The following is a 12,378-nucleotide window of genomic DNA, read 5'->3' on the forward strand; positions in this document are numbered from 1 at the left end:
TGAAAAGCTAAGTGAAGAATTAATAAGCAAATGTATCTGACTTCACTGTCCAGTGTCTGCAAAGAGAGCAAATGACTCATGTGCCCACCTTTTCCAAAAATCATCCATGATGCATCCTCACTAAAACCATCAGACCTAAACAAAAGACCACCGTCCTGCCGGTATTGTTAAGTCCAGTAAGTGACATTATTAAAAAAATATATATATTTAAGCTTTTGATGCGTTGTGTCTTGCATAAGGATATTTTGGTAATTTTTAGTCTTAGAAACCCTTAAAATAAAAATAAAATAAAATTAATAAATAACAAACATAATACAATTTATGTTGAGTATTTCCATTAAAAACTTAACAAGTCAGATACAGATAAAAAATAATAATAAATGTTTTATCATATATGTTTTTTTCTTTTTAAAGAGACCATTGCATCCAGAAAGATGACATCAAAAAAAAAAAAAAAAACATTTTGGTCATAGCAAAAAAAAAAAAAAAGATTATAGATTGTACGTATATATATATATATGCACACAAAATGAAAATGCTAAATATTATTTGTTAACTAATATAGTCACATATCCATATTTTTGAAATAAGGTAAGACAATTGCTTTGCATACTGCATTTGAATGAACTAAACAACTCCAGGTATTTTCCCCATTTCTTCTTTAACATTTGCATATATTTACTTGTCTGCTCTTCATTCATACATTACACATGAGTACAGTGTGACAGGCAGGTCTTTGTGTTTAATGTGATGGGTTAATGTCAGTTGCAATTTCCATATTTAAATCACAGAGTGAAGAAGCACGCACAGATTTGTCTTCATGTACACTAAAAAAAATACATTTTATGTTTGCATCATTTAGAATGAAGAACATCTTCATGCAGTGGCAAGTATAAAAGGACAAGTTTATCATTTCATTCAAAATATAAGATACAGCATTGTACAAAGTGGAAATACAATGATTTAATAATACATCCAAAATATATAATAAGGTGTAAATTCATAAAGTAAGACACACATATACCTGTATAAAGTATGTTAAATAATTATACTATATAATATTATAATTCCGTTATCAAGATAGATAAAAAAAAAGTTGCATGGGGGAAAAAAAATTGTGATAATGTTTTACAAAAAAAATGACAGTTTTTGTTTCTCCCCGCCTGCTCACTTGCTTTCCTCCCTCCCTCTCTCTCTCTCTCTCTCTGTCTCTCTTTCTCTCCAGCATCACTCTTCCCTCCCTCCCTCTCTCTCTCTCTCTCTCTCTCTCTCTCTCTCTCTCTCTCTCTTTCAAGACTCCTCCCCCTTTCTCTCGACTCTGCATTTCTCATCAATGAAGCCTCATTTGAATAATGCGCGAGTACTTTGGACCGGAGCCAATCAGCTGTCAGAAGAGCATGATAAATCGCAATGCATTATTGATAATAATAATTACTTTGACATGCGCATTTCTACTCAAGGGGCTAATTTCCCCCGACCTGGAGAATTTCTAAAGGAGAGGGACTAAATAGTCTTACTACTCGCCCCTGATGGTTGTAGGTTACCATGTCGCGGCGCAAGCAATCCAAACCACAGCATATCAATTCAGACGATCCCGCTTCGACACAAAACGGTAAGTTTGAGGCGACACAAACTTTCTGTATAATTCTGTGCTCGTGTACTGTAGGTTGAATGTTTAATTTCATACCTGAATCACGAAATTCGGCGTCAGTGGGTTCACGAGTCTCGATATCGAGGTGATGTGGTTTTATAAATCGCTAAATCAACCAGAAAGTTGTTTTAATCAAATTCGATTAAACTTCGGTCACTGTTTATCGTGACAATTTCACCAACCTAGTTAAAAAAAAAAAAACACGGTCGTTGTCTTTTTTTTTTGTTTTGTTTGTTGATTACGTGTTTAGCTATTTTGTTTACATTTTTACGATTTTTTTTCTTCTGATGTTTAACGGCGTTTTTACGTTTGTCGAGTCAGCCATGCTTTTAGTTTTACGTTGATTCAAAACTATAATAAAGTAATTTCTAAGGTGAGAGGGGAAATATTTACCCACTGAAATTACATTATTGTAACTTAATTTCGTTAAATGTGTTTTAGCGTCGATCAGTTGGATCACTGGCTGATAAATATACACGTAAGTTATATTCCAGACTGTGCTTGTGTGTTAATATTTGATGTGGCGTATTGGTATCACTGACCACTGTTAAACAAAGGTGCTCAACAGGTCGGCATGAAATGTGAGTCGCGAGCAAGCTTGACCACAAAGCAATAAATCCCCCACAGTTTCTTTTGGTCGCATATGGAGATGTGAATGGGGGGATGGAAATGAAGTTGTGTGTAATGGGGGTGTAAATGTAAACTACATGACTCTTATCCACGACATACTGAAATGTGGTTATTCGTAAAGATGGCATAGATGTGTTTGGTTATTTACATGTACTGAGGGTTGGATTGTGTTTGTCTTGTTTCCTTAAAGTTGGTTTTAATTTCAGTCAAGCTGCGTTATAAAATGTTTGATGTGGAATTCCCTTTCAGTTAAGGTACAATCCGTGTGTAACGCTGTGAAGGTATCAGTAAAGATACATTGTATCCCTTGTACATTGATCAAACGCCCCCTTGTGGTGAGCAGAACAGCGCGCAGGGGTTACAATGTACCCAGTCGACTAACCCTAAACACATGGTTGAAGCATGATTAATTTCTGGCACTTTTTTTTTAATCCGAACATTTTTAGCTTATTTCCACTGCCTTGGTTTTTTTTTTTTTTTTTTTTTTTACTTTTTTTTTGAACATGCAATAATTTGTACCACCACCCGTTTTTGAAAGGAATTTAGTTTTTAAAAAGTCTTATCGTTTTTTTTTTTTTTCTAAAATAGATGTGCTGTTTGATTTGCCTAGTAGCTCTGGGAACAATGCAACTTGTTTTCTTTACTTCTACGTGAACAATTAACATGTCCAGTTTCACTGTCAGAATGTTAACAGGTGGTCTTTCCCTTTCATAAGAGATGATGAAATTTGCATTTAACAATGGCCCTGTTAAAAGGGCCTTTCTAATGGTGCTGCAGCTTAATTTGATTTGCTTTGCATTTTCTGCAATTAGAAAGACCAACTGGCTGCTATACACCTTATCAGCATTTTTTTTTTTTTTCACTATTAGGACTGCCTAACAACAATGAACATCAGTTAAGCATGTGCTGTGCTTTATGAGCCATGTGTATTTTACTGTTGAGGAACATGGTAACAGATGGAGGAAATTTATATTTAAGATGCAGTTTGTCTTTTTGTATTGTTAAATTTATTTCTAGTACAAATTGGATTAAAAAAAAAACAATTTCTTGAACATGCTGCCCTCATCTGGTGGGATTAAATGGAGGGCTTTAAATGTGGCTTCTTACAAAAGCAGTTTGAGTTTATATAACATCTGGCCTATGCAAATTAAATACCCCAAATATGTCACTTAATGCATGACTTCAGAACATAAGTCCCAAGTAAAGCTGAACTACTTCTGTAAGTTTTAATGGCCTCTTGTTTAAAAAAAAATAAAATCACTATGCCTTGCTTTTCACCCGTGAGTACTGGTAACATTTATATTTATCTAGACTTTGTTTAATATTTACAGCACATTATCCTTTGGTCTTGAATAATAAGTTATCTTTTAAACTTTATCTCTTTGCTGCAGGGATCTTGCACAACGGTCAAGGTGAGGAGGATGGTAATGAGGCTAAGAGACGGCGATCAGAGGAGACGAGGGTTTGTGACAAATGTTGCGCCGAGTTCTTCGATGAGGCTGAGTTTCTCGAACACGAGAGAAATTGCACTAAGAGTCAGCAGGTCGTGATCATGAAAGATGCCGATGGGAATGAAGTGCCCTCCGAGTTCTCCCAGCGTTCTCCGGGTGATTTCCTGGGTGATAATGGGGATCAGTCAACCAGTAATTCCCAATCAAAGCAGAGTGCAGATTCTGAGGAGATGGAGGAACAACTCATGCTGAACCAGGATGACCCTTCAAGTCAAGATCAGAATGTGTCTGGCAGTTCAGAAGCGGGGTACATGGCATCTTCCAAATTACAAGACTCTAATGTGACTCTTGAGTCCATGGCTGCTACTAAAGTTGCTGTAACCCAACACTCGTCCAATTCATCTAATCAGAAGTCTCCACCCCCACAACCACACCAAGATGCCCTTCTTGCAATCCCCATGATCCTGGAACAGCTGGTCAGTCTCCAGCAGCAGCAACTGCAGCAGATTCAGCTAACCGAGCAGATACGCCTCCAAGTGGCCATGATGACGCCTCAGAGTTTCCACTCCGCACTGGGTGCCGCTGTGGATCCACTGAAAGCACTGGGTGCACATCTATCACAGCAGCTTTCGGCCGCAGCTGCCCTCATTGGCAAACGGACGGGCTCTCAGAACTTGTCCTTGGAAGCCTTAAAGCAAGCAAAGCTACCTCAATCAGCCACCATCCCCACATCCCTCGCTGGAGGTTTGGGCTCGGTGCCCTTAAAAGCAGAGTTGAAGGGACTCCCCGATTTAGCTAGTCGGCTTCCAGCGCTCCTTCCTCAATCCCCAGGGGTCATGGGTTTGCAGAGTCCCTTTAATACCCTTGCAGCAAGCATGGATTCATCTAAAAAGGCAAAAAATAAGATCCCTGCCGTGTCGGAGTCCAGAAATGGCTCGGGTGAACATATGTTCAAGCACAAATGCAAGTTCTGCGGGAAGACATTTGGAAATGACAGCGCTCTCCAAATCCACTTGCGCTCACACACTGGCGAAAGGCCTTTTAAATGTAACATATGTGGAAACCGTTTCACAACCAAAGGAAACCTCAAAGTGCATTTCCAGAGGCACAAAGAAAAATACCCACACATTAAGATGAATCCCCATCCTGTACCAGAACACCTAGACAACATGCCGACACACAGTGGCATCCCTTATGGCATGTCTGTGCCCTTCGATGAGAGCAATTTTACTGACACCAAACCAGTGCAGGGGCTTCCCTCCACAAGTCTCCATCCACCAGTGCTCCAAGGATTCAAGCCCTCATATGATGTACCAGTAGGTGGGGACCTCTACTCTCAGAGGCCTTCTTCATCTGGCAGCGACGGTGCATCTATTTCTTCTAGCATGTTCGGTCCGGAGATGGCGGGACTGGATCAAAGCAAAGATTCCTCGGATGCGCTGGCTGGATTGCACCACATAAACATTAACAGTCTACATGGCGAAAATGGCTCTGGTACTGCAAAACTTCAGCAGATGGTGGATGGCTTGGAGACGAAGACAAATGACCCTAATGAATGTGTTATTTGCCATAGAGTGCTGAGCTGCCAAAGTTCCCTCAAAATGCATTACCGCACACACACTGGTGAGCGACCTTACAAATGCAAAATTTGTGGCCGGGCTTTCTCCACAAAGGGCAACCTTAAAGCGCATTATGGCGTTCACAGGGCCAACACTCCCCTTAAGATGCAACACTCGTGTCCGATTTGTCATAAGAAGTTCACCAATGCTGTCGTCCTCCAGCAGCATATTCGCATGCACATGGGTGGCCAGATTCCCAACACCCCTCTGCCAGAGAATCAGTTTGAAAGTCCTGAAGCAATGGATGCTAGCATGACTGAGGATAAGAACATTGACTCCACTGGCCATGAAGAAAGTATGGAAGAGCAAGACTTGGATTTGGACAATCAAGAGAAGCTGAACAACTCTACAGAGCCCCAGCCTGGTGCCAAAGAAGATCTGACTTTCCAAGGTCCACCTTCTATGTTTACAGGCATCGCCGCCCTGGAGAACCACATGAGGAGCCTCACCTCTGCACTGAACCTGCAACGGCAAAGCAGCACAGCTTCTGAGAGCGATAGCGGGCTGAAAGATTCTCCTTCAGCGGCTGGAGAAATGGACTACAAGAATGGCCGCAGTCCGGCTGTGTCTGAATCGGTGTCCTTCCACTCTTCGTCCCCAATAGATGGTCCCCTCAGTAACGGACAGTCAAAATCGCCAGAATCCACAAACCCAGATGATGGACTCCAATCCAAAACTGACTTGGATGCACCTCAAGATTTTGGTGAAAACAGTGGCGCACTGGACTTGACTTCGAGTTTTAATCCGAAACCAATCAAAGAGGAGCCAGGCCTGTCCTTCTCCAATGGCGAATATGGTAGGTTTAATCTCAACACTCTTAACATCACACTGACATTTCTTCTTGATGTTTTGCCCTCTAAGTTGTTTTTGTTCTTTTTTCTTAGGTTCTAGTCAATTACCATTCATGAGGGTGCCTCCAAGTCTGGTCAAACTGGAGATGCAGATTCCTCCTGAGACTCCCATGGGTGCTCATGGCCTGTACAGCTCCCAGCTGCCCCAAGGAGCTGCAACCCCTCCTGCGACTTCTTCTAGTGCTCCTCGTCGCTCCACCAAGCAACATCTCTGTAACTCCTGTGGGAAGAACTTTTCATCTGCCAGCGCCCTGCAAATCCATGAACGTACACACACTGGCGAGAAGCCTTTCGTTTGTACAATTTGTGGCAGGGCTTTCACAACCAAGGGAAACCTTAAGGTGAAGATGTCTTTTTGACTTTGTATTTATTTATTTATTTTTTTAAGTGAATTGATTGAAAGTCGGATATCTTGTGTATACTGCAATAAATCTTACCAATTGTTGTTTCCTATCTTACAGGTGCATGTTGGGACCCACATGTGGAATAACACCGCAAGGCGGGGTCAGCGGCTCTCGTTGGATAACCCAATGGCTTTGATGGCCATGGGCGCAGAGTCCAAGATGAAACCAGACATGCTGCCACCCCCAAAGGATTTGATTCCCCCACCGATTAATTTCGACCCGTCGATGTGGAACCAGTACGCCGCTGCCTTCACAAACGGGCTGACCATGAAGACCAATGAGATTTCGGTCATCCAAAATGGCGGCATCCCTCTCCCAGGAAGTCTCGCTGGAGGACCTTTGTTGGGTTCAACTGGGGGAATAACCAAGATGGAGACCTCTCAGATGGGCATCCCTGGCACAATTGCAGAAATGGAAAAGAATGGCTCTGACAGCATAGCAAAGTTTCCACATTTTATGGAGGAGGGTAGAGTGAATTAGACAGTAAAAGGACTACAGATGTTCACAATCAACAGTCTGCATTTGTGCTTAATGAGCCTGCTGAAATGTTAGGAACTGGGCTATTTATTAGTTGGTACAATCAATTCCTACATGTAACATTGCTTTTAAGAAGTTGCAAATTTACATACCCTTGTTAAATGAGCCTATGCCCTAAAATGGGCCATGCCTTCCATATTGGACACTTGCATGCTATCGATTTCTTCTAGTTGAATCTGATCTAACTACTGTAGGGTTTTTCTTTTCTTTTCCCCTTTCCCTCTCTAATATATGCGGGTATTTTGTCAGTTTTATTTCTAGAAGTTGAATGTAAGTCTTACTTGAAATGGCTTTATTCCAGAGCAGTCTCATTGGTGATGGTTACATTGGGCTCAGCTCTTTGACCCTCAGGATGATCTCAGCCACAGGTGACCAGAGATCTCAATGTTTTAACCGTTAACATCTTGTCCATCTCTGCTTGACCACTCCTGGTCCTGTTGTTAGTTGTTCAAATAAACTTCATTAGTCAAAAATAATATCCATGGCATAGATGTCGTTCAGCAAAGGTGTTTGTGGAATACGTGCCTAGATAAATTGACCATTCCACACAATCTACTGAGGATTACAGTTTAATTGATTGACTTAATGAAAAGTAGTAGTAGTGTAGGTTTGTTTTGAAACTGGATTTCACTAAGTTATTAATTATTATAAATTTTTTTTACTTGATATAGTTTCTATTTTGCGCTTAATACCAAAAAATATTTTGCGAAGTGCCTATCTCGGAGTATATTTCTCGCTCCTGTATTTTCCTTGCCCTCACAAAAGACACCACAGGATTGTAATCAATGCCTTTCTTTTATTTAGACCACAATATGCTATATAAATTTTTTTTTTTTTTTTTTTTTTTTTGTGATTTAAATTGGTAGTCACTTTCATGCTTTCAGTGATCTTTATCAAATATTAGGATTGAGTCGCTTTCACATGAGACCTTTTTAATAGGTCAAAAGGCCGGTGTAATACTGAAATGCCTAATCATTCCTTGCACTTTATTTTTCCTCATTCTGCTAAGATCTGATATAAACCAGGCTTATGCCGATTATTTGATGAACGTTTGTTTCTTGGGCTCGTCAGATCATTTGCTTGCTTGCTGCCGTTTTAGGACCCAGAGAGTTTTAGAATTCTGTAAATTTGCCATTTACCATGCATTTTATATTTGTGAGCTAAGCAGGCATGCAAATCTAGTCCCAAAACCTCAGCAGTCATTCTTATTCTGGGGGAAAAGTCATGGTTTGCTACCCAGTTGTGTGTTGTGGGGGAAATGTTTTTGAGATCGTAGCCATGCATTCTTGAGTTAAAGGAATGAACGCGTGTATGCACGCAGAGTATCGAAACCGTAAAGACTTTACGCTGGTCAAATCTCTACCTCATTTAGAATCTTTCCCTTTTTTTTTTTTTTTTTTTTTTTGCATTGTGTTTGGAGTTATGGTTGCATTGTGCCCTGTAACCTGCTGATTTCTGTAATATAATGAATGTATGGCCAGACACTTTGCACAACACTTGTTCAAAATAGGCAGACTCCTCCTGTACATGCTCTAATATGCCTTTTACCAAGTTGTGCCTTTTTTTTTTCTAGATCTAAAAGGAAGAAAAAAAAAAAGGTGGTGTCAGATCTTGGTTAAATGGGGTCATGTCTGTATGATTGTTCAAATGTTGAGTCCGTTTTAGGCTTGTTTACAGTGTAGACTTTTTGTAAATGTTTGCTTTTTTGTTTGTTCCCCTTCCATTCCGATATTTTGAGAATAAAACCAAGGATGACTTTTCCAAAACTTTGTGTATAAATTAACATCTCATTACTGTTACAGAAGAGACTTGAGGACATTGTGGTGAATAATAGAGAGGGAGAGAGATACTTGTCTAAATTGATTACAATGCAGGAAAATTCACTTTATCATGTTCAAAGCAGAAAACTTAAATTTAGAATGAGGGCGAACAGAACTGAATAGATGCTATTAAAAGTATCTGATTTTATTTAAAGTTAGTCTAAACCTTTTAGTGCCTTAACAAAAGTACTAGTGCTATCATGGTGTTTACACTGCACTCCATGGTACTTGGAATATTATGCTATTAAATGCTCATTAAAACTACACAAACTTTGCATACCATGGTACTGTATGGCAAAAAAAAAAGTGATATTTTGAGTTATTTACAATGGTTTAAAGTGAACGTGACATACAGCCAACTATGGTGACCCATTCTCAGAATCCATGCTCTGCGTTTAACCCATCCAAACTGCACACACACACTGTGAGCAGTTGGGAGTTCGATGCCTTGCTCAAGGGCACCTATGTCAAGGTTTTGCTGGCCCAAGACTCAAACCCACAACCCTAGGGTTAGGAGTCAAACTCTCTAACCACTAGGCCACAACTTCCGAACATGAATATGCATATGTATTATGGATATTTTAATGTGGTCTGTTGTCAGTTTTAATTTTTTATTCCTATTCTAATTTTAAAAGCTGAAAAGCAGGATATGTTATACTACCATACAACTAGTATGGTGAAACTACAGAATATTTACTGTCATTTGTGACTCTGGAGCAGTCATCAGTAGCACAGATTTATTTGTAGCAATAGTCAACAATACATTGTATGGGTCATAATTATTGATTTTCTTCTATGACAAAAAGCGTTAGAATAATTAAGTGAAGATTGTGTTCCAGGAAGACATTTTTAAATTTCCAACCATTAATGGGCTATACCAAAACTTAACTTTTGTTTAGTATTATGCATTGCTAAGTACTTCATTTGGACAACTTTAAAGGCTTTATTTATTTATTTATTTATTGCACCCTCAAATTCTAGATTTTCAAACAGTTGCATCTCAGCCCAATATTGTCCCAACAAACCATGCATCAAGACAAAATGTATTTATTCAGCATTTTCATTTCAGCATTTCATGTATTTATTGATGTATACATCTAAAAAATTATAATAATAAAAAATAAAAAAATGGACCCTTATGGCACAAGGTCACATATTTACGACGTCATTAAGCATATCCATTTCAGTTTGTGAGAGTAATTCTAAATAATAATAATAATACACACTAATATATATATATATATATATATATATATATATATACTAATAATAACACACAGGCCATCCTGTGGTGCGCGCGGCGCAGCCCTACGTCACCCATCAGCCTCCACCCAGAACGCGCGCTGTCTGCTGCTCCACTGTGGACAACAATGACGGATAACATTCCGCTGCAGCCTGTCCGACACAAAAAACGACATGACAACAAACGAAGAGACGGGTAAGAGCACGAAACGACGTTAAATGACAACAAAAACGCGTCGCCTGGAAAATAAAAGCTTGTTTATGGCCGATATATGCAGCATAGCATAATGGCTAACAGCCCAGCTACACTTAACCCGCAAAATTATGTTGATAACGACATTATATCGCGACATGTCACTGAACAGCGCTATATTTCTAATGCATCATTGATTATTCGCTATGAAGATGTCGTCTGAGCGATATTAGAGTCTTTATATTGTAGAGACAAGTGCACATCCTTGTTCCGGGACAGGTGAATTGTTGTCAAGGATGCGTCACAAATGTTTAAAGGAAAGCATAAAAATGTCTCCCTATGTATTCTGTTATGCTCTTTATTTATTTTTTTACCTAATATTTTCGGTGTGCTGCATTTAATGCCTTTTGTTAGGATGGGCGACACTTAAAGACCATGATAAAGCTCTGATAGCACTATAATGCCCTGCAGTTTATACGCACTTAGAAATAAAATCACAACGATAACCACAGTTTCTGTCAAAATGCCATAATTGTAGTTGCCTTCACCAAGCAAAAAAAGTACCACAGTACTAACATGGAGATGTAGTATTCTCTTAAAGGCCTAGGATAGACATGAAACTGCACTTTTAATTCTTTCAAATAAATAATATAAAATTGCATGAATTATTCTTGAACAGACCAAAGTATTTAAAGGGAGGTTACATTAAAAACATACATTTTTGATGCTGTATCCACTATTTTTAAATAATTTTTCTGTAGTCTGTACATGCAATTGCATGAGATAATTACAAGAAAACTAAGAGTAATCCCTGTAGGGATTGTTGCTGCTGTGGGTTTGTTTTACATTATAAAAAAATTAATGCAATGTTTAATGCAAAACTGTAATCTTAATATTGTTTCGAAAATTATTTTCAAGTCAGATATGGCTCATGTACTCATGGTTTGCCTTAAATGGATTTTATAAACTTTCTATAAGCTGTTGTCAATCAGTTAAGCTTTACATATACGGAAGTACAATGCCCAATATAAATATATAGGTCTTGATAAGAGTTTGTTTGATGAAGGTGTTGGTTAAAAAAAAGCTAATATTTACCAACACTGTTTTGTTGCTTGAAAATAATTCTGTGGCTGCCGTTAAATTCCAGTATCTGGAGCTGAATTTTTCTTTCTGGTAAAGGATCGTGAAGGGCTTGCTTTAATGCATTTCTGTATTAATTGAAGCACTTTGTGAATCTAGGCCACATTTAATGTTGATGATGATGTTGTATATTCAGCTGCTGCCCGTGGTCCAGATGCTGCGGAGGGGGAGATTTCCGTCCTCGGACCGTGTGGTTGGGCCATCCAGAAAAGAGAGAGCAGAGATACCCGAGAAATGTCATAAACAACCAAAAATACAATTTCTTCACCTTCCTGCCAGGGGTGAGTGACTACGAACGTGCAGAGAGCACCACCAGAGTAATTCAAGAACATGTTGCTAACATGTTCTTCAATTGCTCTGGTGGTTAACAGATGCATATGAGCTATTTGAAACATTTAAGCTGATATTGTATTGTAACCACTTAATCACATCCTAGCAATGAACCAGAACACCCTGACAACTCGGAGCCAAATTTTGCAAAAGTGGCACTTGCTTTTCACTGCAGAAAATGTGCAGATCTCATTTCCTTATGCCACGCAGTGCGCCACTTTAAAAACAACCTTGTCCAGATTGCTGTATGGAAAGACATTTCTTTTGCATTGCAAATGCCTTCTGGTTATTTTGAATGATTTGAAGGACAAATGATAATCGGCGTTCAATTCTGAATGTTTTGCAAATGAGTGCCCAGCACTCTGGCATAGAGCGAAAAACAAACAGCGAGGTGGTTTAGAGTAAACACTTGAAACTCTGTGTGGCATCGTCAAAACAAACGCAATTCTAGATGAACAGCGCTTGCTACGTGAGCCAATATGTTTAGTGGATGGAAATATGTTGAAATGA

The 12,378-nt window shown here is 39.2% G+C and overlaps 2 protein-coding genes across 2 annotated transcripts in view; both read left to right on the top strand.

The window, feature by feature from the left end:
- The first annotated feature begins 1,380 nt into the window (after positions 1–1,380).
- On the top strand, positions 1,381–8,909 carry LOC113041271 (sal-like protein 4). The gene is made up of 4 exons (XM_026199709.1): positions 1,381–1,612; positions 3,673–6,147; positions 6,236–6,543; positions 6,664–8,909. The coding sequence occupies exons 1-4, from the start codon at positions 1,546–1,548 to the stop codon at positions 7,084–7,086; spliced, it is 3,273 nt and encodes a 1,090-aa protein (XP_026055494.1). The 5' UTR covers positions 1,381–1,545; the 3' UTR covers positions 7,087–8,909.
- A 1,352-nt stretch (positions 8,910–10,261) lies between these two features.
- atp9a (ATPase phospholipid transporting 9A) overlaps positions 10,262–12,378 on the top strand; it is a 57,105-nt gene continuing 54,988 nt past the window's right edge. Inside the window, exons 1-2 of the mRNA XM_026199710.1 lie at positions 10,262–10,401; positions 11,675–11,819. Of these exons, the coding sequence (XP_026055495.1) occupies positions 10,334–10,401; positions 11,675–11,819 (213 nt within the window). The 5' untranslated portion in view covers positions 10,262–10,333. The remainder of the gene's footprint in view (positions 10,402–11,674; positions 11,820–12,378) is intronic.

This window comes from Carassius auratus, chromosome 23 (genome assembly GCF_003368295.1).
Source record: "Carassius auratus strain Wakin chromosome 23, ASM336829v1, whole genome shotgun sequence".
NCBI classification, from domain to species: domain Eukaryota; kingdom Metazoa; phylum Chordata; class Actinopteri; order Cypriniformes; family Cyprinidae; genus Carassius; species Carassius auratus.